The sequence below is a fragment of the Ambystoma mexicanum genome, chromosome 1p (assembly GCF_040938575.1).
Source record: "Ambystoma mexicanum isolate Mex_15411 chromosome 1p, UKY_AmexF1_1, whole genome shotgun sequence".
In the NCBI taxonomy this organism is placed as follows: Eukaryota; Metazoa; Chordata; class Amphibia; order Caudata; family Ambystomatidae; genus Ambystoma; species Ambystoma mexicanum.
In genome coordinates, this window is record NC_090921.1 from 342,387,242 (window position 1) to 342,407,859 (window position 20,618).

At 49.5% G+C, this 20,618-nt stretch overlaps 1 protein-coding gene across 4 annotated transcripts in view; it reads left to right on the top strand.

Moving 5' to 3' along the window:
* NCLN (nicalin) overlaps positions 1–20,618 on the top strand; it is a 307,486-nt gene that overhangs the window by 188,225 nt on the left and 98,643 nt on the right. For 2 of the 4 annotated variants that reach the window (XM_069648399.1, XM_069648393.1), the window contains exons 5-11: positions 1,835–1,915; positions 2,110–2,213; positions 3,893–3,981; positions 4,355–4,494; positions 4,925–5,103; positions 6,583–6,670; positions 6,758–6,796. In XM_069648399.1, the coding sequence (XP_069504500.1) occupies positions 1,835–1,915; positions 2,110–2,213; positions 3,893–3,981; positions 4,355–4,494; positions 4,925–5,103; positions 6,583–6,670; positions 6,758–6,796 (720 nt within the window). Of the gene's footprint in view, positions 1–1,834; positions 1,916–2,109; positions 2,214–3,892; positions 3,982–4,354; positions 4,495–4,924; positions 5,104–6,582; positions 6,671–6,757; positions 6,824–20,618 lie in introns of all 4 variants that reach the window. The other 2 variants (XM_069648383.1, XM_069648373.1) reach the window with 1 other exon arrangement.

A 20,618-nucleotide genomic window follows, 5' to 3' on the forward strand; every position in this document is an offset into this window, starting at 1 on the left:
TTGTGGGGCATAATCATGGCCGATTAAAAAATACACACACGTTATTTTGTAGCGCTTTGAGTGCAGTTAGGAGAGAGATGGCATATGAGGATGGAAACGCAGCTGCTTTTCTGACTGTCCATGGCCATACTAATCCCTATGGCCACTCTACCCACTGCCGACCCCTCCCTTCCGTAAACCAGTTTTCCGGGGTTCTCTGAGCTCTCTTTGAAGCAGTAAAGGTCGGTCTTAGTCTGCCAGTATTTTTCTGTAAGCATAGCATCAACAGCCCACACATGCTCACTCCCGCCTCAAACCAACACAGCCAATTCCCCCCAACACATTGCCAGTGCTACACCGACCCCACCCTAAACACATTTACCAAACCCCATATTTTTGAAATGAGGAGACCATTATTTAGTGTGTAGTTAAAATTGCCTTGACTTGCTTTATTTAGCAGGGGTTAACTTTTACAAGGCTGCATAACACGACACGGCCTCAGGATTCTGCGCTGGGTCTGGCGTCCTAACTCTCCCTCTGCTCAGACGCTCTCGAGCAGAGCTGCAATCACTAATCTCCTAACCATCCCTGTCTACCTGTTTAATAAAAAATGTTTTTTTTTTCTCCTGGCAATTTTCCAATCCCATTTTGAAGCCCGCCTCACATTTATATTTTCTTCCCATTTCTTTTGATAACTGTTTTTTTCATTTGTTCTCTTAACCCACCTGCAAAATTGGGATAGAAGAGGCTTCCATCCAACCTCCCCTGTAGTCCAGGGTTTACCAGAAGTCTAGTACCTCTAGGTGCCTTTGTTAAAACGAGTGGATGTGCGGTACCCTTATAGTTCCTGGCAGTACTTTTCTATCCTAGGCTGAGGCAATATCACTATTGAGACATACGGCGGACTGTTTCGACAATAGCGAGTTGAGCGAGCCGCATGTATTCGTAGTCACACAACAATCCTTCTTATCGTACATTGGTACAACCGGAAGGCTCCCTGTCCATGGACATAGCCTGATGAATTGTGGTCAGAGCATCTGTCTCCGGCCTTCGATTCCACATAAAGGCGTCTTGGTTTTTAGTCATTTTTCCTAACATGGCTCCATACCTCCACCCCTCTCCAGCCTGAACCCCCCCCCCCCCCCCCCCCCCCCGGCAGTGACGGTTAATCTAGGCCACTCGGGCTGTGGTGAGCTTTGCTGCTAGGGACGGGCCCTGTCAAATGCCCAGAGGTTGGCGCGTTCGCTTAGCACTCTGCAGAGTTAATGGCTTTATTTCTGCCAAAAATGGCTACTGTTATAATAACATGTTTTAACCAAGTATGTCACCAGTCACTTGATTATCTGTTCCTTGCACTAAAGTCCTGTTAAAACGGAGCATTGACAAAGCCAGAAGTTGGAGCTAATATGAAGGTATTCGATAGGTATTTGCCAAGCACTGCCGTCATATATCCAGGTTTGCGCACCATTTTTTAGCTGTTGTGCTCCTATGGTCAGCTAGTAAAATTATATCGGTACCTATTAAATGCCTATCACATACTAAACAAAAGCCCAGACTATTGGCTTTGTCAATGCTTGTTTGCTTTACCTTTTGAAGAGGGCTCACTAAGTAGGACAGCAGTTATTCTGTGTAAACTCCTCCAGCCACCCACCCAGAATTATTTGTGACTATTGTTGCATCATCCATAGCAGTGAGTGTGGTGTTATTCCCCCTGCCTGCCATCAAAGGATCGGCCAGTAGACCACCGTTTAGAGACCTGTAGTGTATATGGGTTTGTCTGAAAGCTGTTCCTTCTCAGAGCAGATAGGCTTCCATTTATTTTTGTTTTGTTTAATGTGCGTGTTCTTCTGTGTAGGGACGTCTGGCAGGCATTGGAGCTGAAGACATTCCCACCATTGTGCTGGTTGCACACTATGACTCTTTCGGAGTAGCCCCGGTGAGTGAGCACAGTAAATTGTTTCTAGAATACTCATTTCCAGCCAAGTCGCACGGTTCTCTCCAACCATGTTGGGCAAGAGCAGAATAGGCACTCCTCATCTGTGCCTAAAGCCTGGTGACTGGCTTTCTCTGTTCCTTCTGCAGTTGACTGTGTAGCCCACTTTCTGATTTTTACATTTGCCCCCCCTACAGTGGCTCTCCTATGGTGCAGACTCCAATGGCAGTGGTGTGTCCATCCTATTGGAGCTGGCCAGACTCTTCTCTCGACTGTACACTTACAAGCGAACGCATGCTGGGTAAGAGAATGCTCGCTGAAATCATAGTAGTGGCGAAGAAAGAGTGGTTCAGTCATCCTCGTTTTTAAAGGGTTTATAAGGATTTAGCCAAACAATGTACTCTGAAATAGTGGAATGGCCAGAGTATTTGGTTCGTTCGTCCTGTTTAGTCACGTTATTAACCCTTTGATAAACTGCCTGCTTCCTTCTCACAACATTGTTTCTGTTCTTTCATTTCCTCCGGTCTTGTTACTCTTTCACAACGTGAGTCCTTCAAATTGTGGTTTTGCACACAGACCCCAGAGATGCCACCCAGACGTGGTGGTAGTTGCAGTTTATTTTATTGATTTGGGATTTTGTTTTATTGCACATTTCTACCTCAATTGGTGATTGTGAAAATAAACCTTTACTTAGCCCTAAAGAAGAGTGCAATGCCAGTGAATGTGACGAGGGAAATGGGGGGGTGGGGCGGGTGAGGGGGGCCGGGCAAACAAAACTATGCCCTACCATATAAATGATACATTACCCATGCTAATACTATACATTGCACCCCCCAGGACACAATTTATTTGTCTCCTATAATCTGGGCATAGGCAACCTGTATTGGTATGCACGTTTCCGCTGGGAAATTGACACTTTGCTTCAGGAATTTAGGGATGAACCTCATCTGTCTGACAGATGGTTAGTGAGAGAGGAGGGGATTTCACAAGTGCCATTGCACAAATCTTTTGGCTCCTCGTATTGTGAAGTTACTTATCTGATATAAACGAGAATTCGGACAAGTTGAGCTCTCTTGGTGGATAGTTTGATTTATTTTTCCAGCAAAAAAGCGTGCATGCGGCATGCAACGTACATTTGATCAATTTTGTCTTTTGGAGGCCTGCAGAGCTTGCAGCACATGCATTGAGGAATTCTACTGTATTTTCAAGTTAGCTGGATTTCTGCCTGAAGTTTAGGTACAATGAGATGCAGCGGTCCCATCACAGTTAATGTGTTTCTACCTTTAGACTTCTGCTGTCATGTACGCGATAGTCGGTTAATTGGGTTGACTGGACTTTGTTCTGCATGCTAAACCTAACTGGTGCCTTGTACATGGTTACACAATTCCGATAGCTGTGGGGTGTATGCTCCTCTTCCCACACGCGAACAGGGGGGGAGCAGAGCATGTGGTGAAAACGTTGGATTTTTTTTCTTTAAATCCAACCTCGGGAGAACATCATCGTTCCTGGCCCTGATGTGTCTCCCAGGTCCATTTAATGGCCAAACATGGCCATTATAGGAAAACCTGGGCCTTTAATGGCAATAGTTATTTGATGAGGGCGAGAGTAGATTGTAGTACCTGAGTACTGTTGGAGCTTTAAAAAGTTCTATGCGTTGTCTACACAAAATCCAAGAGTATTAGCACTTTTGAAGTAGTTTCGTTTTTTTTTCAGTAAGGGGTTGTCATAATGTATATGCTTATGAGACCTGCCTAGGAATGGTATGACATTCCAACAGTCAGTTGCTGCTGCCGTGCCAGCTGACTGGCATATCTTCTGGATGTTTGCAATTACCTCTTCAGTTCTAGCCACTGCACACAATTTGGTAACCAGAGTGAAGTACATTGTAGGTAGGGGTCGTTATTCACGCTCTTTTCCTTAATTGTGATTTTTTTTTTTCGCCACCCTCTTCCACCCATAACACCACATGTCCCTGTGCAGGTACAACTTGTTGTTCTTCGCATCTGGAGGCGGAAAGTTTAACTATCAAGGGACCAAGCGGTGGCTAGAAGACAACTTGGATCACACAGGTCAGTGAAGTAAGGATGCACAAGGAAGTGAGGCCATAGTAGGTTAAATTGATGTGAACAGATGCTTCAGAAGTATGGTGATACAGGGGGTGGGGAATGTCTTGGGATAGGTAGGAAACCGGTCTTGCAGTGAAAGACTGTTCTTTAAAAATCACAAACGTCTCTATTGATGGAATACGGATAGTGGATATTTGGTTTTATGGCCAATGTTTCTTAACCATTATTGTGCACACCTTGCAGTGATATGTGCCTCCCCGTAGAGTACTGAGAGGATAACAATAGTGTATTGGTTTTGGAGGTGGTGGATCTGATTTAAGTACGTGTCCCATGTTTAACATTTCCTGTTCTTATTGGATCATTCTTTGTGTTGCAGACTCTAGCCTCCTGCAGGACAACGTGGCTTTTGTGCTTTGCCTAGATTCTCTGGGACAAGGGAACACTCTTCACCTGCACGTTTCAAAGCCCCCAAAGGAGGGAACGCTGCAGCATACTTTCTTGAAGGAATTGGAGATGGTAACAAGTGGAATTATTTGGAAATATTTGGGCACTTGCGGGTTGTGAGGTGACTTATGGAATGTGGCAGTCGACACTGAAGAAACAGTGGCCTAAACGACACATGGGTAGGTCGGTGGGGTCGGCGTAGTGCAGGGTAGGGAAAAGAGCCTTTTTGATCTCTGCTGTATAGTGCAAATGTTTCAGTTAGGCACTTGCAAGGTATTGCTTGTACCTGTGTTGTAATGGGATGTGAGAATATTGCAACTTCTAACGGCATGTGATGAACCACTGTGAGGATGCTCAAATATGCAACCGCACAAACAGTTTTCATGTATACGTTATGTCCAAGGTTCATAGAGTATCATTGTGAGGGGAAAAAAAGTTTTCTTCTACTTTCATGAACCAGAGATTTTTTGCGATTCTCACTCGTTTCTTTGGTTCTCTTCAGGTGGTGGAAAATCAGTTCCCAGATGTGGCTTTCTCCATGGTGCATAAGAAAATAAACCTGGCAGAAGACCTACTGGCTTGGGAGCATGAGCGCTTTGCCATCCGCCGCCTGCCAGCATTCACTATCTCCCACCTGGAGAGCCCCAAGGAAGGCCTCCGGAATAGCATCATGGATGACCGGTTGGTAGCGATCACTGACTTTGTCAATTTCTGTTTGAGTGAAATAGCCAGGGATGTACCTTTTTTTAATTCTGTAATGTGGCATGCAAAGCTGGATGTAAAGACCTGATACTTCCAAAGTAGCATCTCTTCTCCAGGAGTTCTGTTTTGTTTTCTTATTCCAAAAGCTTTTTTTACCTACTTTGTTGCTGTTGTGAATGCTGGGGACTTCTAGGTAAAACTTGCTGTCCGGCCAACTGTCTGTGAGAACTGGACAACCCTCCTCCCCCTCAAAAATCTGACATTTATCAGCTTTGTCAGCTGCCGTTCTTATTCACAAGGGTTCCTTTGAATGGATGCAAGGCTTATGGATTTTTCTTTCCATGGCTGCACTGGTCAGCTAGACAACCTTTCCACTGTTAAAGTGCAAAACCTATTTAGCTGAATCCCCCTCCCAAATTCTTTACATGTAAAGCAAAGTGCCATTATAGAGTAGATAATCAACACTGTCTGTGTACCTGGACAAGAAGCGGCAGCACATGATGGTGACGCACGATTAGCGGTGGTAGACTTATATGTGTATTTTTAACAAAAATGAAACCACTGTTGTCACTTTAGGTGCATGGTAGCGTTTTCAACCTTCCCTCTGACCTAATACATTGTTTTTACTTTGCCCATTTCCAAGCGTAGGTTTGGGGTTAGAGATAGTTTGGCTAAAATCAGGGTAAGACTTGGGATCAGGTTGAGGGTAAGTGTTTAGTTTAGGGTTAGACTTGAGCTTTGGGGTAAGGAAGGTTTGAGGGGAAGTGTAAAAATATGGCGAAGTGGGTTAAAGGAGATTTAATGTTGAAGTACATCTTTAGAAGAGGGAGGTTGGGCTAGCATCAGGATTGATGGTAAGGGTTTAATTTAGGGTTAGATTTAAGGGTAGGAGTAGGGAAATGCGACTAAGGTTGAGGTATGGGGGAAGAATAGGGTAAGCCGAAGGCAATGGGCATGGTTAAGGTTAGCTGCAAGGTTAGGGCTGGGTTAACAGTGGTGTGGGAAATCTAGGTTGACAAAGGAGTGGGCACGTGGTCTTACCCTATAATCGAGTATTTTTCAGAAGTCATGAAAGGCAGAAGTAAAGATAAGAGTTAAGTGACAAATAGCGTTGTGAAGTGAATGCAGAGAATATGCACGCATACATCCAATAATGGATCGCACCAAACTACGACATCTGTGACCTGCAAACGTCTCGGCACAATCAAAGTGTAATGCAAACCTCTGTGATCTGTTGATTCTAGGGCACAGATGTCAATTCTTTTAAAAAAATGTTGCATAGGAGGCCCCACTTCTGATACTCTTCAGAGTAAATTTACTGCCAGGGTATTAAATCAATCACCTCATCTTGCCATCTCATTGCCCATAATGACTATACAAACCCTGGGGTATTCTGTAGAAAAATGTTTTTCTTCAGCCTCGTCCTAACATAATAGGTTATCTGCTTTACCCTTGCAGGTCAAGAGTAAACATCTCCATATTAACACGTAACACCAGGATCATAGCAGAGGCATTGACAAGGGTGATTTACAACCTCACAGGAAAGGTAAGACACTTCTTCAACGTACTCTGATTTACGGCCAAGTGGTCCTTCTTATAAACCATGTCATGACCCTTTGTCTTCTCTTGATAGGGGGCTCCGGAGCACCTTCAGATCTTTACCGAACAGATGGTGAGAAGCAGCACAGGATTTATATTGGTGGGATGCAGAGCTATATCTGTTCTTTGGTTTTTGTTGGAATGATGTAGCTGTGATGCATGCAAATCTCTGTGATGACGGAAACCGTGTCGGTTAAGAAGAATTTTTATTTCTCCCAGGTTGCTAATCCTAAAGTGTCAGTAGGAGCTGGTGCTTAGTCATGAGGTTGAATTCACTCTTATATGCCAGTCAGCCTCTTGTAAACATTCCTAATGGTTTGCTGTACTATTTCAGCCACTACATTGCCTGGTTCATTGCGTGAGGTTTATTGAGTGTTCTTTTTAATGTGTTCATGTTCCCACTGCATTCTTTTTTCTCGGCACTGGGACTTGTTCTTGAATCCCAAAACTCATTTAATTGAACATATCTTTGCACGGTTAGAACCTTTAGTGGGGGTGGTCCTGACCCAGTGTGCACCAAATGTTACAACTGGCCATGTGCCAAGGTACAATGTTACCAAGGTAACATGTTACCACTTTTCTAACATTTTTGCGATCAGAGTTCAATAAAATGGCAAACTGCATCTCCCCTTTGCACCCAGCACACACCTAGCACTAGTGAAACATTCCCTCTCTGAACTTTGAGTGATCATGTCTGGTCACTCATAACCATTCTGTTGGGCTTGTGTCTCTGCAGCCAAAGATTGTGATGTGTGTAAGGTTATGAATTAATCTTAATCGCTGACCTAGCACTGCACAACCTTCCACACCCCTTCCACACATCGGGACACCTGCCATGTGCAAATCATGTTGGCCTGCCACCTTATGTTTATGCCCACACTGCAGCACTGGATGTGGACCACTTTTCTCCACTATTAAATTTATATTGAAAGCTTGTATTTCACTAAATCAGTTTTGCACTGATGTGCTGTGATTGCAATAGAAACAATAGAAGACCATTTTCCAACTTCTGCCCTGGCAAATGGGCTGAGCCACTTGCCATTTGCCTCCTACCCTAGGGCCTCATTTACCCACAGGCTGCAGCCAGCAATTGGCTACAATTTTTGAGACCAGTCACTTTATAGTTCTTTTTTAAATTTTGTTTTATTAAGCGTTCAGTTTGAAGAAAAAAAATACTTTTGCTTTCCATTACATTCCATAGCCAAGAGAACTCTTAATAACAAATAGTGTAGAGAGTGAGTTAGAACCCCCGGATCGATGAGCCCACCTGAACTAGGGGCTGCTTCCACCAGTCCTTCATCCTTCCTTAGCATTCCTCCCCTGCAAGAGTCAACTCTTGGCACGTGGTATGGTTCTGAAAACATGGGGGCAGATGTTACTCAAGTGGTTCCTTTAAATTTCTTCCCAAAGGCCAACTCAAGGAATTGCACCAGGGCCCTAGACACAGCTGTATTTGAACCCCCATAGAGGGTCTCCCACCAGGCCTCTGCATCCATACCCAGTGAGTGCTTCATCTTGTCATATAACAAGAGTGTTTTCTCCGATCTCCGTTCCGGGCAGAATAGAATCTGATGTTTTAATGATTCCCCCTGGGCGTTACAAAAACAGAAATTCTCATCCTTAACCATTATATTTTCTGTATAATGGTGCCTTTTGTATGTAACACATTCAAGCGAAATCTCAAATCAAGATCTATGTCTTGGATTAGGAGATTTTTTAAAAATACTCTGGTGTAATATTCGGGAGACCAGTGAGAATTCTTGATAACATGTGACTCCTCGAGGCAGATCTTTTAGCTTCAGTTTCTGTCCAATCTGCCGTCCGTGGGGCCCTTTTAACCTGCATAGGATTTTGACACAGGAAGAGGGTCCAAGATTCGCCAAGATGTCTGCACATTTATATCTCCATTGATTCAAGGACCAATGATTCATGCCCACTTCCTTTATTTTTATGATCTGATATTGTGGAGGACAATTCGGCGAATTAAGTTTACCAAAGGTGGACAGGGATCTCCAAGCGATTCTCACATGCAGCGATAGGAGGCCCAGTTTGTGTCTAATAAGGGCCATCGGGATCGTATTTGGGAGTCTTAATATCCTCTTCCAGAAGGTACTCTCCAGTTTTTCCCAGGGCAACCCCAGGCCAGCTTCTCCTGCATAGGTCAGCGTTTTAACCACCTTCTGGTTGTAGAAGTCGATGGATGGATGAGTGAAAATGTACCAAATTTTCTCTTGATCACCAGACCTTGATTCAGGCTTGCAATCTACGCCGTCTCCCTACTGCTCGGACTGATCATAATGCCCAGGTATTTTGTTGATGCAGTAGGGCTTATTCCATTGTTTCCCAAATTCCAGCATGAGATTCTTTTTCTCCTCCCTCTTTTTTGATTTCCAGAATTTCAGATATTTCAGTGAATTTTCTGGCCATTCAGATCGATGTATTCTCCAGCATGGGGTCTGGCATGGATTCACATGCTCATGAATATTCCCCGTCGTCAGGCTGGGAATCCTCGGTAAAGAAAAAACCAGTATCAGTTTCGTTTCTGATCTGTCTTTCGTAGTAATAACCAATCACTGGTCTCTGCGTCATACTGACCACAGCCAATGACTGCCCTCTACCTAAGCACCGCCTCTGGCAGCCATCTTCAGATTTTTACCGCACGTTCATGTGTTGGGATCCTCGTGCTATTGCTCTCGAGCGTTAGTGCTATTTTTTCGCGCTTTTTCACAAAAACTTCGATTTTCGGTCAAAAGAGCCTCAAGCTCCACCGATCCTACATCCGATCAACGGGGACCCGTGTCGGATTCATCTGTGCCCCTCAAGGGTGAAGATTTCGTCGAGCTACACTTCGGAGGACTCCAGAAGCTTCTCAGGCCCGGTCTCGGAGATGGCCCAGGAGAAGGGAAGCTCGACGCCCGGAAAGCTGTTCAGGGCCTGCCCTGGATGCCAGCTGCAGAACGTCTTCAAGGAGGACGAACACTCTTTCTGCCTTTACTGCCTTCATGGGGACAAGACGCACGTGGAGAAGGACTGTGCGTTTTGCGGCAACATGTCGGAACGGACCATGAAGGACCGCCATCAACGTCTCGCCAGCTGGCTGGAGGGTAAGAGCCCGTCTGGCGAGAAGAAGAAGAAATCTGAGCGGTCTTCTAAGACCTTTGAGGGCGCCCCGGCGACGGGGGCCCAACATAAGGCCAAGCACCGCGAGTCCGCTGGCACCGGGAGCGCCGAACGGTCGGGCTCTACGGGCGCCAGGCAGGGCGCACCCTCCCCGGCACCATCAACCACGAGCCAACGCTCTGGGTCGGGTAAGAGGAAGGCCGAGCACCCGGCGAAGCTCCTGGAGAGACCCCGGTCGAGCTCTAAGGCAGAGGAGGAGCGTGGCAGTGCCCCCTCCCTCAAGGATAAGGCGGTGAGCGCACCTAAGGTGGTGAAGGCCTTGATCCATTCGACCAAGCCCTCTATCGAAACGGTCGCGGCGGCCCTGGCCCAGCCTGTGGAGGCTGCACCAGTGGTGGCGGCCTCGGGGCCCAGAATCTCCCTGCCTCCCCGGAGGGAGTCTTCTTTCGTGCCCATCGATAGGACCCCCGTGAAACCCTCCGTGGGGAAGAAGGGGGGGCAGGGCGTCGTCGTAGATTCGGCCTCAACCTCAGAAGAGGAACTGATCGAGGTCTTAAGCCACGGCCTAGGCGTGGAACAAGACCAGCCCGTCGGAATGGGCCCCGACGCAGGTGACGACGACGACATCGTCGAGGATACCGACGGGGCCCCTGCTCGCCCGTCGGATTCCCCTCTGCCAGCGCCGCAAGACAACTCAGCGGCCATTTTGTTGGCTATACAGTCCTTATGCTCCGAGATAAGGACGAGACTACCGTTACCGACGGAGGAACCTCTCCCGTCGGGGGATCCAGAACCGGGACCTTCTGGTGTTCCCCCTACCAAGAAAAGAAGGATCCATCCACCGCCTCCTTTTCAACCGTCGCGCCCCGTCCAGCCCTCCTCCCCGTCCACCCGAGGGGATGATACGGGGACTGACACGGCAGCGACGGGTACGGACGACGAGGCATACGACGAGGATTTTCCGTCGTCGCCTCCCCCCAGGGCTTCTCCGCCCGACGAGATTGGATCGTTCCACTCAATGATCGCCAGGGCATCCGAGCTTTTCCAACTCTGCCCTGAGGAGAAGAAAAAGGAAGGCTTCCTTTACCAACGGCGCGAGACCAAGAGGAAGACGGTCCTCGCAGTGCCTCTGTTGGACGACATTTGGGATGAGGGCCTTTCCCTCCTCAAGAACCCTTCCACGACGCCAGCGAAAAGAGACCGGTACGAGAAAAAGTACCGGGTCCCGGACTCGGCCCCCCTATGCCTCCGGGCGCAGCCTACCCCGGACTCCGTCGTCTCCGCGGCAGCCAGGAAGAAAGCGGGGGGGGGTGCGGCCTCCACGTCGACTTCCCCGCCGGACGGCGAGGGAAAGAAATTGGATGCCATGGGACGCAGAGTCATCTCGTCGGCGGCGACGACGATTAAAGCGGCCAACGCCTTGGCTATCGTGGCCCGCTACGACAGGGAACTCTGGTACAAGATAGCTCCCCTGCTGGATTTTCTGCCGGACGACAAGAGGGCGGAGGCCCTTGAGATCCTGCAGGAAGGTGAGGTGGCCTCGGACCACGCCATCACCGTGGCGACGGACATCGCCGACACTGGGTTCCGCCAGATGGGCAACGGCGTTTGCCTTCGACGTCGCGGATGGCTCAAGGCTACGGACTTTCGGCAGGACGTCCAGAACAGGGTCCTGGACATGCCCTTCGACGGGAACAACCTGTTTGGGAAGACAGTGGACGATTCCCTTCAGGCCATCAAGGCGGATACTGAGACGGCCCGGGCCCTTGGAGTGCTGCAGCAACGGCGGACGCCCTTTCGGAGCGGCGGAGGCAAGGGCGCCTCCAAAGGTTCCGGCGGCGGTTTCGCTTCCTACCGTCAAGCGGCCCGCTCGTCGTCGCAAGAGGCCTACAGAGGACGAGGCAAGTCTGGCGGCCCCCGCCGTCGTCGCCAAGGAGGCCAAGGCGGCAAGGCCGCGTCCAAGCAGGATTGAACCGGCCGTGGGGTCGGGCCCCCACCGAAGCACCCCGGTGGGAGGCCGGCTGGCGGGCTTCGTCAGCGTGTGGGAGTCCATCTCCACCGACCGTTGGGTGCTGGACGCCCTGGCCCGGGGCCACGCGCTCGAGTTTCAAAGAAGGTGCCCGCGCGTCCCCCCCGTGGCCAGGAAAGAACTTCACGTCCCTCAACTTCTCCTGGAGGTAAAGGCGATGCTCAGAAAGGGCGCCATCGAACTCGTCCCAAAGAGGCTTCGGGGCTCCGGAGTCTACTCGCGTTACTTCCTCGTGAAGAAGAAGACGGGAGGATGGCGCCCCATCCTGGACCTGCGACGCCTGAACAAGTTCATCAAGGCGCAGAAGTTCCGGATGGTCACCCTCCAGCACGTCCTGGGTCAGCTGGAGGAAGGAGACTTCCTATCGTCGTTGGATTTGGAGGATGCCTACTTCCACATTCCCATCCTAAAGGGGCACCGAAAATTCCTCAGATTCGTGGTCCAAGGGCGTCATTACCAGTTCAAAGCCCTTCCCTTCGGACTGCGGTCGGCACCCAGGGTTTTCACCAAGTGCCTCGCACCGGTGGCGGCGCAGCTGCGCCGCGAGGGGATTCACGTCTACCCCTACCTGGACGACTGGCTCATCCGCGCCAAGACGAGGGAGCTCGCCGTGGTCCACACGGCAAGGACCGTCCAACTCCTCACGGACCTGGGATTCTCCGTGAACTACGCCAAATCCCACCTGGTGCCCGCGCAAGTCGCACTGTTTCTGGGAGCGAGGCTCGACACAGTGTCCCTTCTGGCCTCCCCGTCGGAGGAGAGGACCAGGACCATCTTGGGCAAGGTGCAACGGATGTTGGTGGCCGACGCGGCCAAGGTGAGGTCCATCAAGTCCCTCCTCGGGATGATGTCTTCCTGCATCTACCTCATTCCCATGTGCAGGCTCCGGATGCGCCCGTTGCAAGAGTTCCTGGATGCGCGCTGGATCCAGACGACGGGCAGCTTCGAGGAAAGGATCAAGCTCGACGAGAGTTTCCGACGAGCGATACGGTGGTGGGGCACCCGCGCGCATCTGACGGCGGGCATGGACTTCCAGACCCCAGCCCACCAGGTGACTGTGACCACGGATGCCTCCCTAGAAGGGTGGGGAGCGCACACCGAAAATCTGCACGCAAGGGGACTCTGGCTCCCGACGGAGAAGTCCCTGCATATCAACGTCCTGGAGCTCCGTGCAGTGTTTTGGGCCCTCAGGTCCTTCCTTCCGTCCCTCAAGGGCAAGGTGGTGAGGATCTTCACCGACAACACCACCACCATGTTTTACATCAGGAAACAGGGCGGAACCAGGTCCCCAGCGCTGTCCAAGGAGGCGCAGGACCTGGGGCATTGGGCCGTCGCCCAAGGGATTCTTCTGGTGCCGTTTCATCTGGCAGGGATAAAAAACACCATCGCCGACTCACTCAGCAGGGAGCTGCGCTCGTGCCACGAGTGGGAACTACGGCAGGATCTGGTGGATCGCCTCTTCCGACGGTGGGGCACACCCCAGATCGACCTGTTCGCGACGGCGACGAACACCAAGTGCCGGAGGTTCGCCAGCAGGTTTCCCCAGACGAGGAGCATGGGCGATGCTTTCTCGTTCCCCTGGGAGGGCCTGTTCCTCTACGCGTTCCCTCCCTTGCCTCTGCTAATCCGGCTCGTCAACCAGCTCAAGAGGTCACGGTGCAGGATGATCCTCGTCGCACCTGCGTGGCCGAGGCAGATATGGTTCCCGGACCTTCTGGACTTGTCGGCGTCCCCGCCAATCAAGCTGCCGGCGGACGCGGATCTACTCTCCAGGGAAGGAGGCGCCATCCTCCACCACGACCCGAAGTCGCTGAACTTGCAGGCCTGGCTCCTGCAGCGCTAGAGTTTGGAGGATACGACATACCGGCCGATTGCAGAGAGGTTCTTGCAAAGGCCAGGGCGTCCTCGACTCTTAAATGCTACGGACACAAATGGAAGAGGTTCTCTGTCTGGTGCCACGCACAGAAGGTTAACCCTCTACGGATTACGGCTCCCCAAGTGCTGCCGTACCTGCTGACGCTGGCCAAAGCTGGTCTGGCACACGCGTCCATCAAGATTCATCTTGCTGCGATCTCCCGATACACCAGAACCACGGGCCGGACGTCCTTGTGGTCTCATCGTCTGGTGAAAGAGTTCATGAAGGGACTGTTCAGATCGTTCCCGCCGGTGAAGGCTCCGGCCCCGGCGTGGGAGCTCAACGTGGTGCTGACCAAACTCATGGGACCTCCGTTCGAGCCTCTGCACTCGGCCCCGTTGAAGTTTCTATCGTGGAAAACAGCTTTTCTCGTGGCCATCACCTCCGCACGACGAGTGGGAGAGATCCAGGCCCTTTCCTGCAAGGCCCCGTACTTGACTTTCCACGACACGAGGGTAGTGCTCAGGACGCACCCCTCCTTCATGCCCAAGGTACCGTCGGACTTTCATCTCAACGAACCCTTGGTGTTACCTGTGTTCTTCCCGTCGCCTTCGTCGCCGGCTGAGAGGACTTTGCACTCGCTGGATGTAGCTAGAGCGCTGAAGTTCTACGTGGACCGCACGAAAGGTTTTCGGAAGACGTCACAACTCTTTGTGAACTTTGGACCTGTCAATCAGGGGAAGGCTCTCTCGAAGGCTTCCATCTCCAGATGGCTCTCCGGCTGTATCATGTACTGTCACCGGTTGGCAAACCGACCGCTGCCTGGCCGTCCGAGAGCCCATTCCACCAGAGCGATCGCAGCTACCACGGCGTTCCTATCTGGTGTGCCCCTGCTGGACATATGCAGGGCTGCTACGTGGAGGTCGACGCACACCTTCACGAAATTCTACTGCGTCGACCGGGATTCCAGGGAGGAGTCCAGGGTCGGCCAAGCAGTGCTGCGCAACCTGCTCGCCTGAGGTGAGCCTGGTGAGGAGGTAAGATGCTTAATGTTGAGTTGATGTGATGCTTAATGTTGAGCCTTTGCCACCTCCCGTGGTTGTGCATGTGTGTACTGCTATGTATTCTTTATTCATGAGCATGTGAATCCATGCCAGACCCCATGCTGGAGAAGGAACAAGTTACTTACCTGTAACTGTTGTTCTCCAGCATGGGTCTGGCATGGATTCACATGCGAACCCTCCCGCCTACCCCTCTGCGGCTCTTCACTTGGTCATACTGCCACTTCACGTGCTTCCAAATCTGAAGATGGCTGCCAGAGGCGGTGCTTAGGTAGAGGGCAGTCATTGGCTGTGGTCAGTATGACGCAGAGACCAGTGATTGGTTATTACTACGAAAGACAGATCAGAAACGAAACTGATACTGGTTTTTTCTTTACCGAGGATTCCCAGCCTGACGACGGGGAATATTCATGAGCATGTGAATCCATGCCAGACCCATGCTGGAGAACAACAGTTACAGGTAAGTAACTTGTTCCTTCCTCGAAGGTGTCCAGTTTATTTTTTTTTTTTTTTTTTTTTTTTTTTTTTTTGGAGACCCATCACGGTTCTATGCAGCAGGACCAGGTCGGCGGCATGCAACAGCCGACCCACAGGAGTTACATTGATCTTTGGAGAACACGATTTGGAGGTCCAGAACCTCTCATGTCACTAACGAAAAAGTTGTACAGGATTGGGGCCAAAGGACACCATGCTTCAAGGCCCTAAAAGTTCCGATCCCTTCTATTAGATTCCCATCTTGATCCAGTCTGATCTGCAGGGTAGCCCCAGTATAAAGATCTTTGTTAGTTTAGTTTATTCATTTGTATTGCGCACCAGACCCGAGGGTATGAGGGCGCATGAGCAGCAAGGTGATTCAAAGCTTGGTTACAGGATGCTTATACTTTACATTACATAATTATACATTACATTACAAAATTACAGTGTGACGATGAAGGAACATGTGTACAGTTTGGCAGGAGAGAATGCAGTAGATGTATTTAAAGAATTACAAATATATACAAGTTTAGTATTACAAATTTACAGATTCTCTTAAAGCATGCAGCGCGGAGAGCAGCCGTGTGGTGTTAGAGGTGTTAGTGGTTCGTGTTCTTTAACCAGTGGATGTAGTTGCGTCTAAAAAGTGAGTAAGGTTGGGGAGTTCTGAGCGATGGTGGTAGGGAGTTCCAGTGTTGGGGTGCTTTCACCTGGAAGCTGTTGCCACCCATTTTAGTGCGTTTAAACCTGGGGACGGTGAGCAGATTAGCATTGGAGGTTCTGGTGGGTCTGATGGGGCTGTGTTTGCATATTCTGTCTGCCAGATAGCGTGGGGCAGCATTATTCAGGCATTTGTGGGTGAGCGATGCTACTTTAAGCAGGATTTTGTCTGTTGTGCTGAGCCAGTTATGGGATTTCCTGATATTGGAAATGTGTTCCCTCCTGGGAATATTGAGTGCTGCCCTAAGGGCATTGTTTTGTAGCGTCTGAATTTTGTTGGTGATTTGTTTGGTGGCTCCTATGTAGAGGGCGTTACAATAGTCCAGTTTGGATAATACCAATGCTCTGGCAAGTGTAGTGCAGCTGTGGGTGGAGAGGAAAGGTTTGGCTGCTCTTATGAGCTTACATGTGTAGGCCGTAGAGGATGCCAGAAGGTACTCTCCAGTTTTTCCCAGGGCAACCCCAGGCCAGCTTCTCCTGCTAACCTGTTTGTGGAAGGTTAGGGAGGAGTCGAGGTATATTCCTAGGGTTTTTACTTCTTTCGAAACCTTGATTAGGTTCCCATCTATGATGAAGTTGGCATAATTGTGGTCGAGTTTGGTTAGGTTGGACGTAGAACCAAGGATGATGAGTTCAGTTTTGTCATCATTCAGGCATAGACTGTGCGAAGCCATCCATGCCTGGATGATGAGATACACCCTGTTCACCAAGGCCAAATCCTGGTTGTAATCTCCCGTCAACGGGATGAGGATCTGTGTATCATCGGCGTAGTTAGTGTAGGTGATACCCAGGCCGTCTAGATCATCAAACAGGGGCTTTGTGAACACGTTGTACAGAGTGGGGGAGACGCACGAGCCCTGTGGGACTCCACATGTAATGGGGATGGGTTCGGCGGCGGCAGAGGAGGAGAAGACTCGCATGGATCTGTTGTTGAGGAATGACTCAATCCAACTGATGGCTTCTTGTGAAAAGTGGGCAGCTGAGTCTAAATGATTACATAGGATTTTATGGTCAACTAGGTCAAACGCCGCAGAGAGGTCTAGCAGGAGTAGTAATGCAGTTTTCCCGTTATCTCTAAGGTCGTCTATTTGGGCTTTCAGATCTATCAGGGCTGTTTCAGTTCCATGTTGGGGTCTGAAGCCGGATTGTCTTATTCCTAGAAGGTGGTTTGTTTCAAGATACTTTTGAATTTGTTGGTATGCTGTCTTGTCTAGTATCTTGAGCAGGAATGGGACAGTGGTAATCGGTCTGTAGTTGGTTGGGATGGACGGGTCAAGGGAGGGTTTTTTGAGGAGAGGGAGGACCCAGGACTCTTTAAGGTTACTGGGGACTGTTCCTGAGGAAAAAGAGGCATTGATGAGTCTGGTGATGAATGGCGAGAGGTCTCGTGCCGCGTCTTTAATGATTTGTGGGGGGCAGAGGTCACCTTTGCAGTTGGAGGGTTTAAGGCCAAGAATTATTTTTTCTACTTCGAGGGAAGAGACTTTGGAAAATCTGAAGCGAGCAGAGTTAGGTGTGTGGTGTGAGGGTGGAGGGCTCGAGTGGGTGTTGATGGGGTTGGTAAGATTGGTGAGGGAGTCTTTCTTATTTTTAATTTTTGTTTGAAGGCCAGTGATTTTGTTTAGTGCATTTTGGACACTGGTGCACCATTGTTTGTTTTTAACGCAAGTATCTGGGATTGTTACCGGGGTTTCCAATTCTTTCAGGATAGTAAATAATTCTCTGGAGCTGGAGTTGGATTGGGAGATTCTCAGGTTATAGGATTCTTGTTTGGCCGCTATGATTTCTTTTTTATAGTTGGCCGTTATTTTGTTAAGCAATAGTTTGTTGTGGTCAGTCGGAGATTGTCTCCAGACTTGTTCCAGTTTACTCTTTTCCAATCTAAGGGTTTTAAGATGGCTGGAGAACCATTGGTTGAGGTGCTTTTTTGGTTTGGATTTTCTAAGTTTCAATGGTGCAATGGCGTCTAAGGCTATGCGCATGGTGTTATAGCCTTCTACGAGGTCATAGGGATTAGAGTCTTGGAGTTGGCTTAGTGTAGGAAGAATGAGTGGGATCAGTTTTTCTACTGTGATATTTTTTTTGCTTCTCGTGTGGATGGCTGGGGCTAGTGCCATGTTGGTTGTAGGGCTTGAGGCCTCAAGTGAGAAGGAGAGGAGGTGGTGGTCGGTCCAGGATTGGGGAGTGTTGTTAGTGATCGATACGGCACAGTTATAGTCTGCTATCCAATCAAGGGTTCTCCCTTTGTTATGGGTGGGGCTGGTTACTTTTTGTGTGAAGCCTAGTTCAGACAGGGTGTTGCTGATGAGAGTGGCTTGATTGTCTTTGGGGTCTTTGTAGCCTAAATTGAAGTCTCCTAAGAGAAGGCATTGTGAGGAGTTTTTTAGGTTGTCGGTAAGGATGGCATTGAGGTCTTCCTCGAAAGATCCCGGGGGTCCGGGCGGTCTGTATAGTAAGTGAATGGATATTGTTTGGGAGTTAGCGATGGGTAGTTTGGCTGTAAGTGATTCACATGATGGGTGGTGTGTGGCGGAGTTGAGTCTGATGTTAAGGTGGGTCTTGGCAATGATGGCCAAACCACCGCCTTTAGCTTCAGTTCTGTCCGCTCGGATGATGGTGTAGTCAGTGGGGATGGCTAGCGAAAGGGCTGAGCCTGCGGCTGCATGAAGCCAGGATTCTGTTATGGCTAGGAAGTCTAGATCTTCAGCTAAAATGAGATCAGCGATGTCCGTGGCATGGGCAATCATGGAGCGTGCGTTGATGAGGGCACCTTTTATAGGTAGGGTTTTGGCTTTGGCAGGGGTGGGGGTGGTAGCTGTGATGAGCGCTCTATTGTTGGTTGTAGTGGAGTTGACGGGTTTAGGTTCGGGTTTTTTTAGCGTAAGGTTAGCGCAGGAGCTGATGGAGGTTCGGTGTGTGAGTATGGATTGTGTGGAGTCCCTGGCTCTAGGCTCGTGTATTTTTGGAAGTCTGGATCGTAATCTGGTCAGCCTGTCCGAAAGGCATGGGGGAGCGAGTAGGCTAAGCATGATTGTGGTGCTGGGCTCTGTGAGGGTGGATGATGCGGTGCCTAGGCTGGTCAAGTTAGGGGGTGAGCTGGGCAGGCATGCAGAATTGGTGATGTGGAGAATGGTTCTCAGTAGTATAGAGTAAAGGCCCGGGAGGAACATTGTGTGAGGGGGGTAAGGTGCAGTGTGTGTCCTGTCTAGGGTCGAAATCTAGCAGTGGACAGTGCGGCCTGCTTGGAGTAGCCGAATACTACCTAATCCATGTAGTGCAAGGTTGCAGATTGGCATCTGACTCAGGTACAGGTAAGCAAAGTGGTCATAGTAAGCGTTTGTCAATTAGCACAGCATTAGGTTTAGAATTGCGCCAGTGTACCAATTAACATCTTGGATCAGAGTAGCATGTATTCAGAATAGCGCCTGGAATGGGAATAGCACCTAGGTTCAGAGTAACACTTAGTTCAAGATAACACCTAGAATCAGAATAACCCCTAACTTCAGAATAGCACATAGAGCAGATTAAGCACAACATTGAGTTTAGTGGCTATAAAAGTTTGTTGAGCGGGGACACATTGGGCTGCAGGTCAACAGATCTAGAGGCAGTTGGTGAGCAGATCAACAGAACAGAGCAGATGGTCACAATGCGGTTAAAAATGGCAGCTAGAATTGCATAGGGTAGCCGAGCAGCAGTGAGGCACAGTGCAGTTATATGTGACAGGGATGATTAGCGACACAGTAGTCTAAATACGACTGAGCACCTATGTACTGGAAATGGCAGCAACTTTGGGCACAGATACAGCATGCAATAAGGCCTGAGTGCACGAGAGTGGCAATAAGTAGCTTGTGGTAACAAAGCCTTTTCCAGAGTCTAGGCAGTTCAATTTAAAAGCGAAGTGGCGTTTACCGTTCAGGTTGGTCTGGAATCCGGCAGGGGGTCCGGGCAAACGGCGAGGAAGGCTGAAGACAGGTGAAGACAGGTATTGGCCTTATTATCCTGGGCCTTGCTGGGAGTGGGCCGGCTTCACCTACCGGCTGGCGATAGGCTGCTTAAGGTGGCTCAATGGCCAATCGGATGCGAGGACAGTCGGATGTGCTCAGTTAGGCATTGGGGTTCCTTGAGACATGGCGGGCGGCCATCTTGGAATTGTAAAAACCTCGTGGTGGCTAATGGTGGCAGGGGCAAACACAGCAGCTGTAGGCATCAAGTTTAAAACATGCAGGCTGAGTAGATATTCTTGCAGGTCGGCGGATCACTGGTGCAATTAGCAGCAAGAAAAAACGAATCTCGCACGGAATGATGATTCTTACCCGAATTCGAGGGCAATTCAGGATGGATCCAGGAAAGGGAGACTTGATAGCCGTCACTAAATCCTTAGGGCAGCCTCTAGCAGTCATTTTGGCCCAAAAGCTCTCCCTCTTAATACAATCAAAAGCCACTTCCATATCTATACAAGCCATATATAGTCTTTTGTTCCCTTTCAGCGTCTTTTGTTTTAAGAAGGCTGATAAGTAGAAGGTTCAAACCACAATCTACACTGTTAACGAAACCAGTTTGCATGGGATCATAATTTTATGATTTCGTTATCCACTCTCTTGTCTTTTCAGCAATATCCCTGCAAGAAATGTCCTAA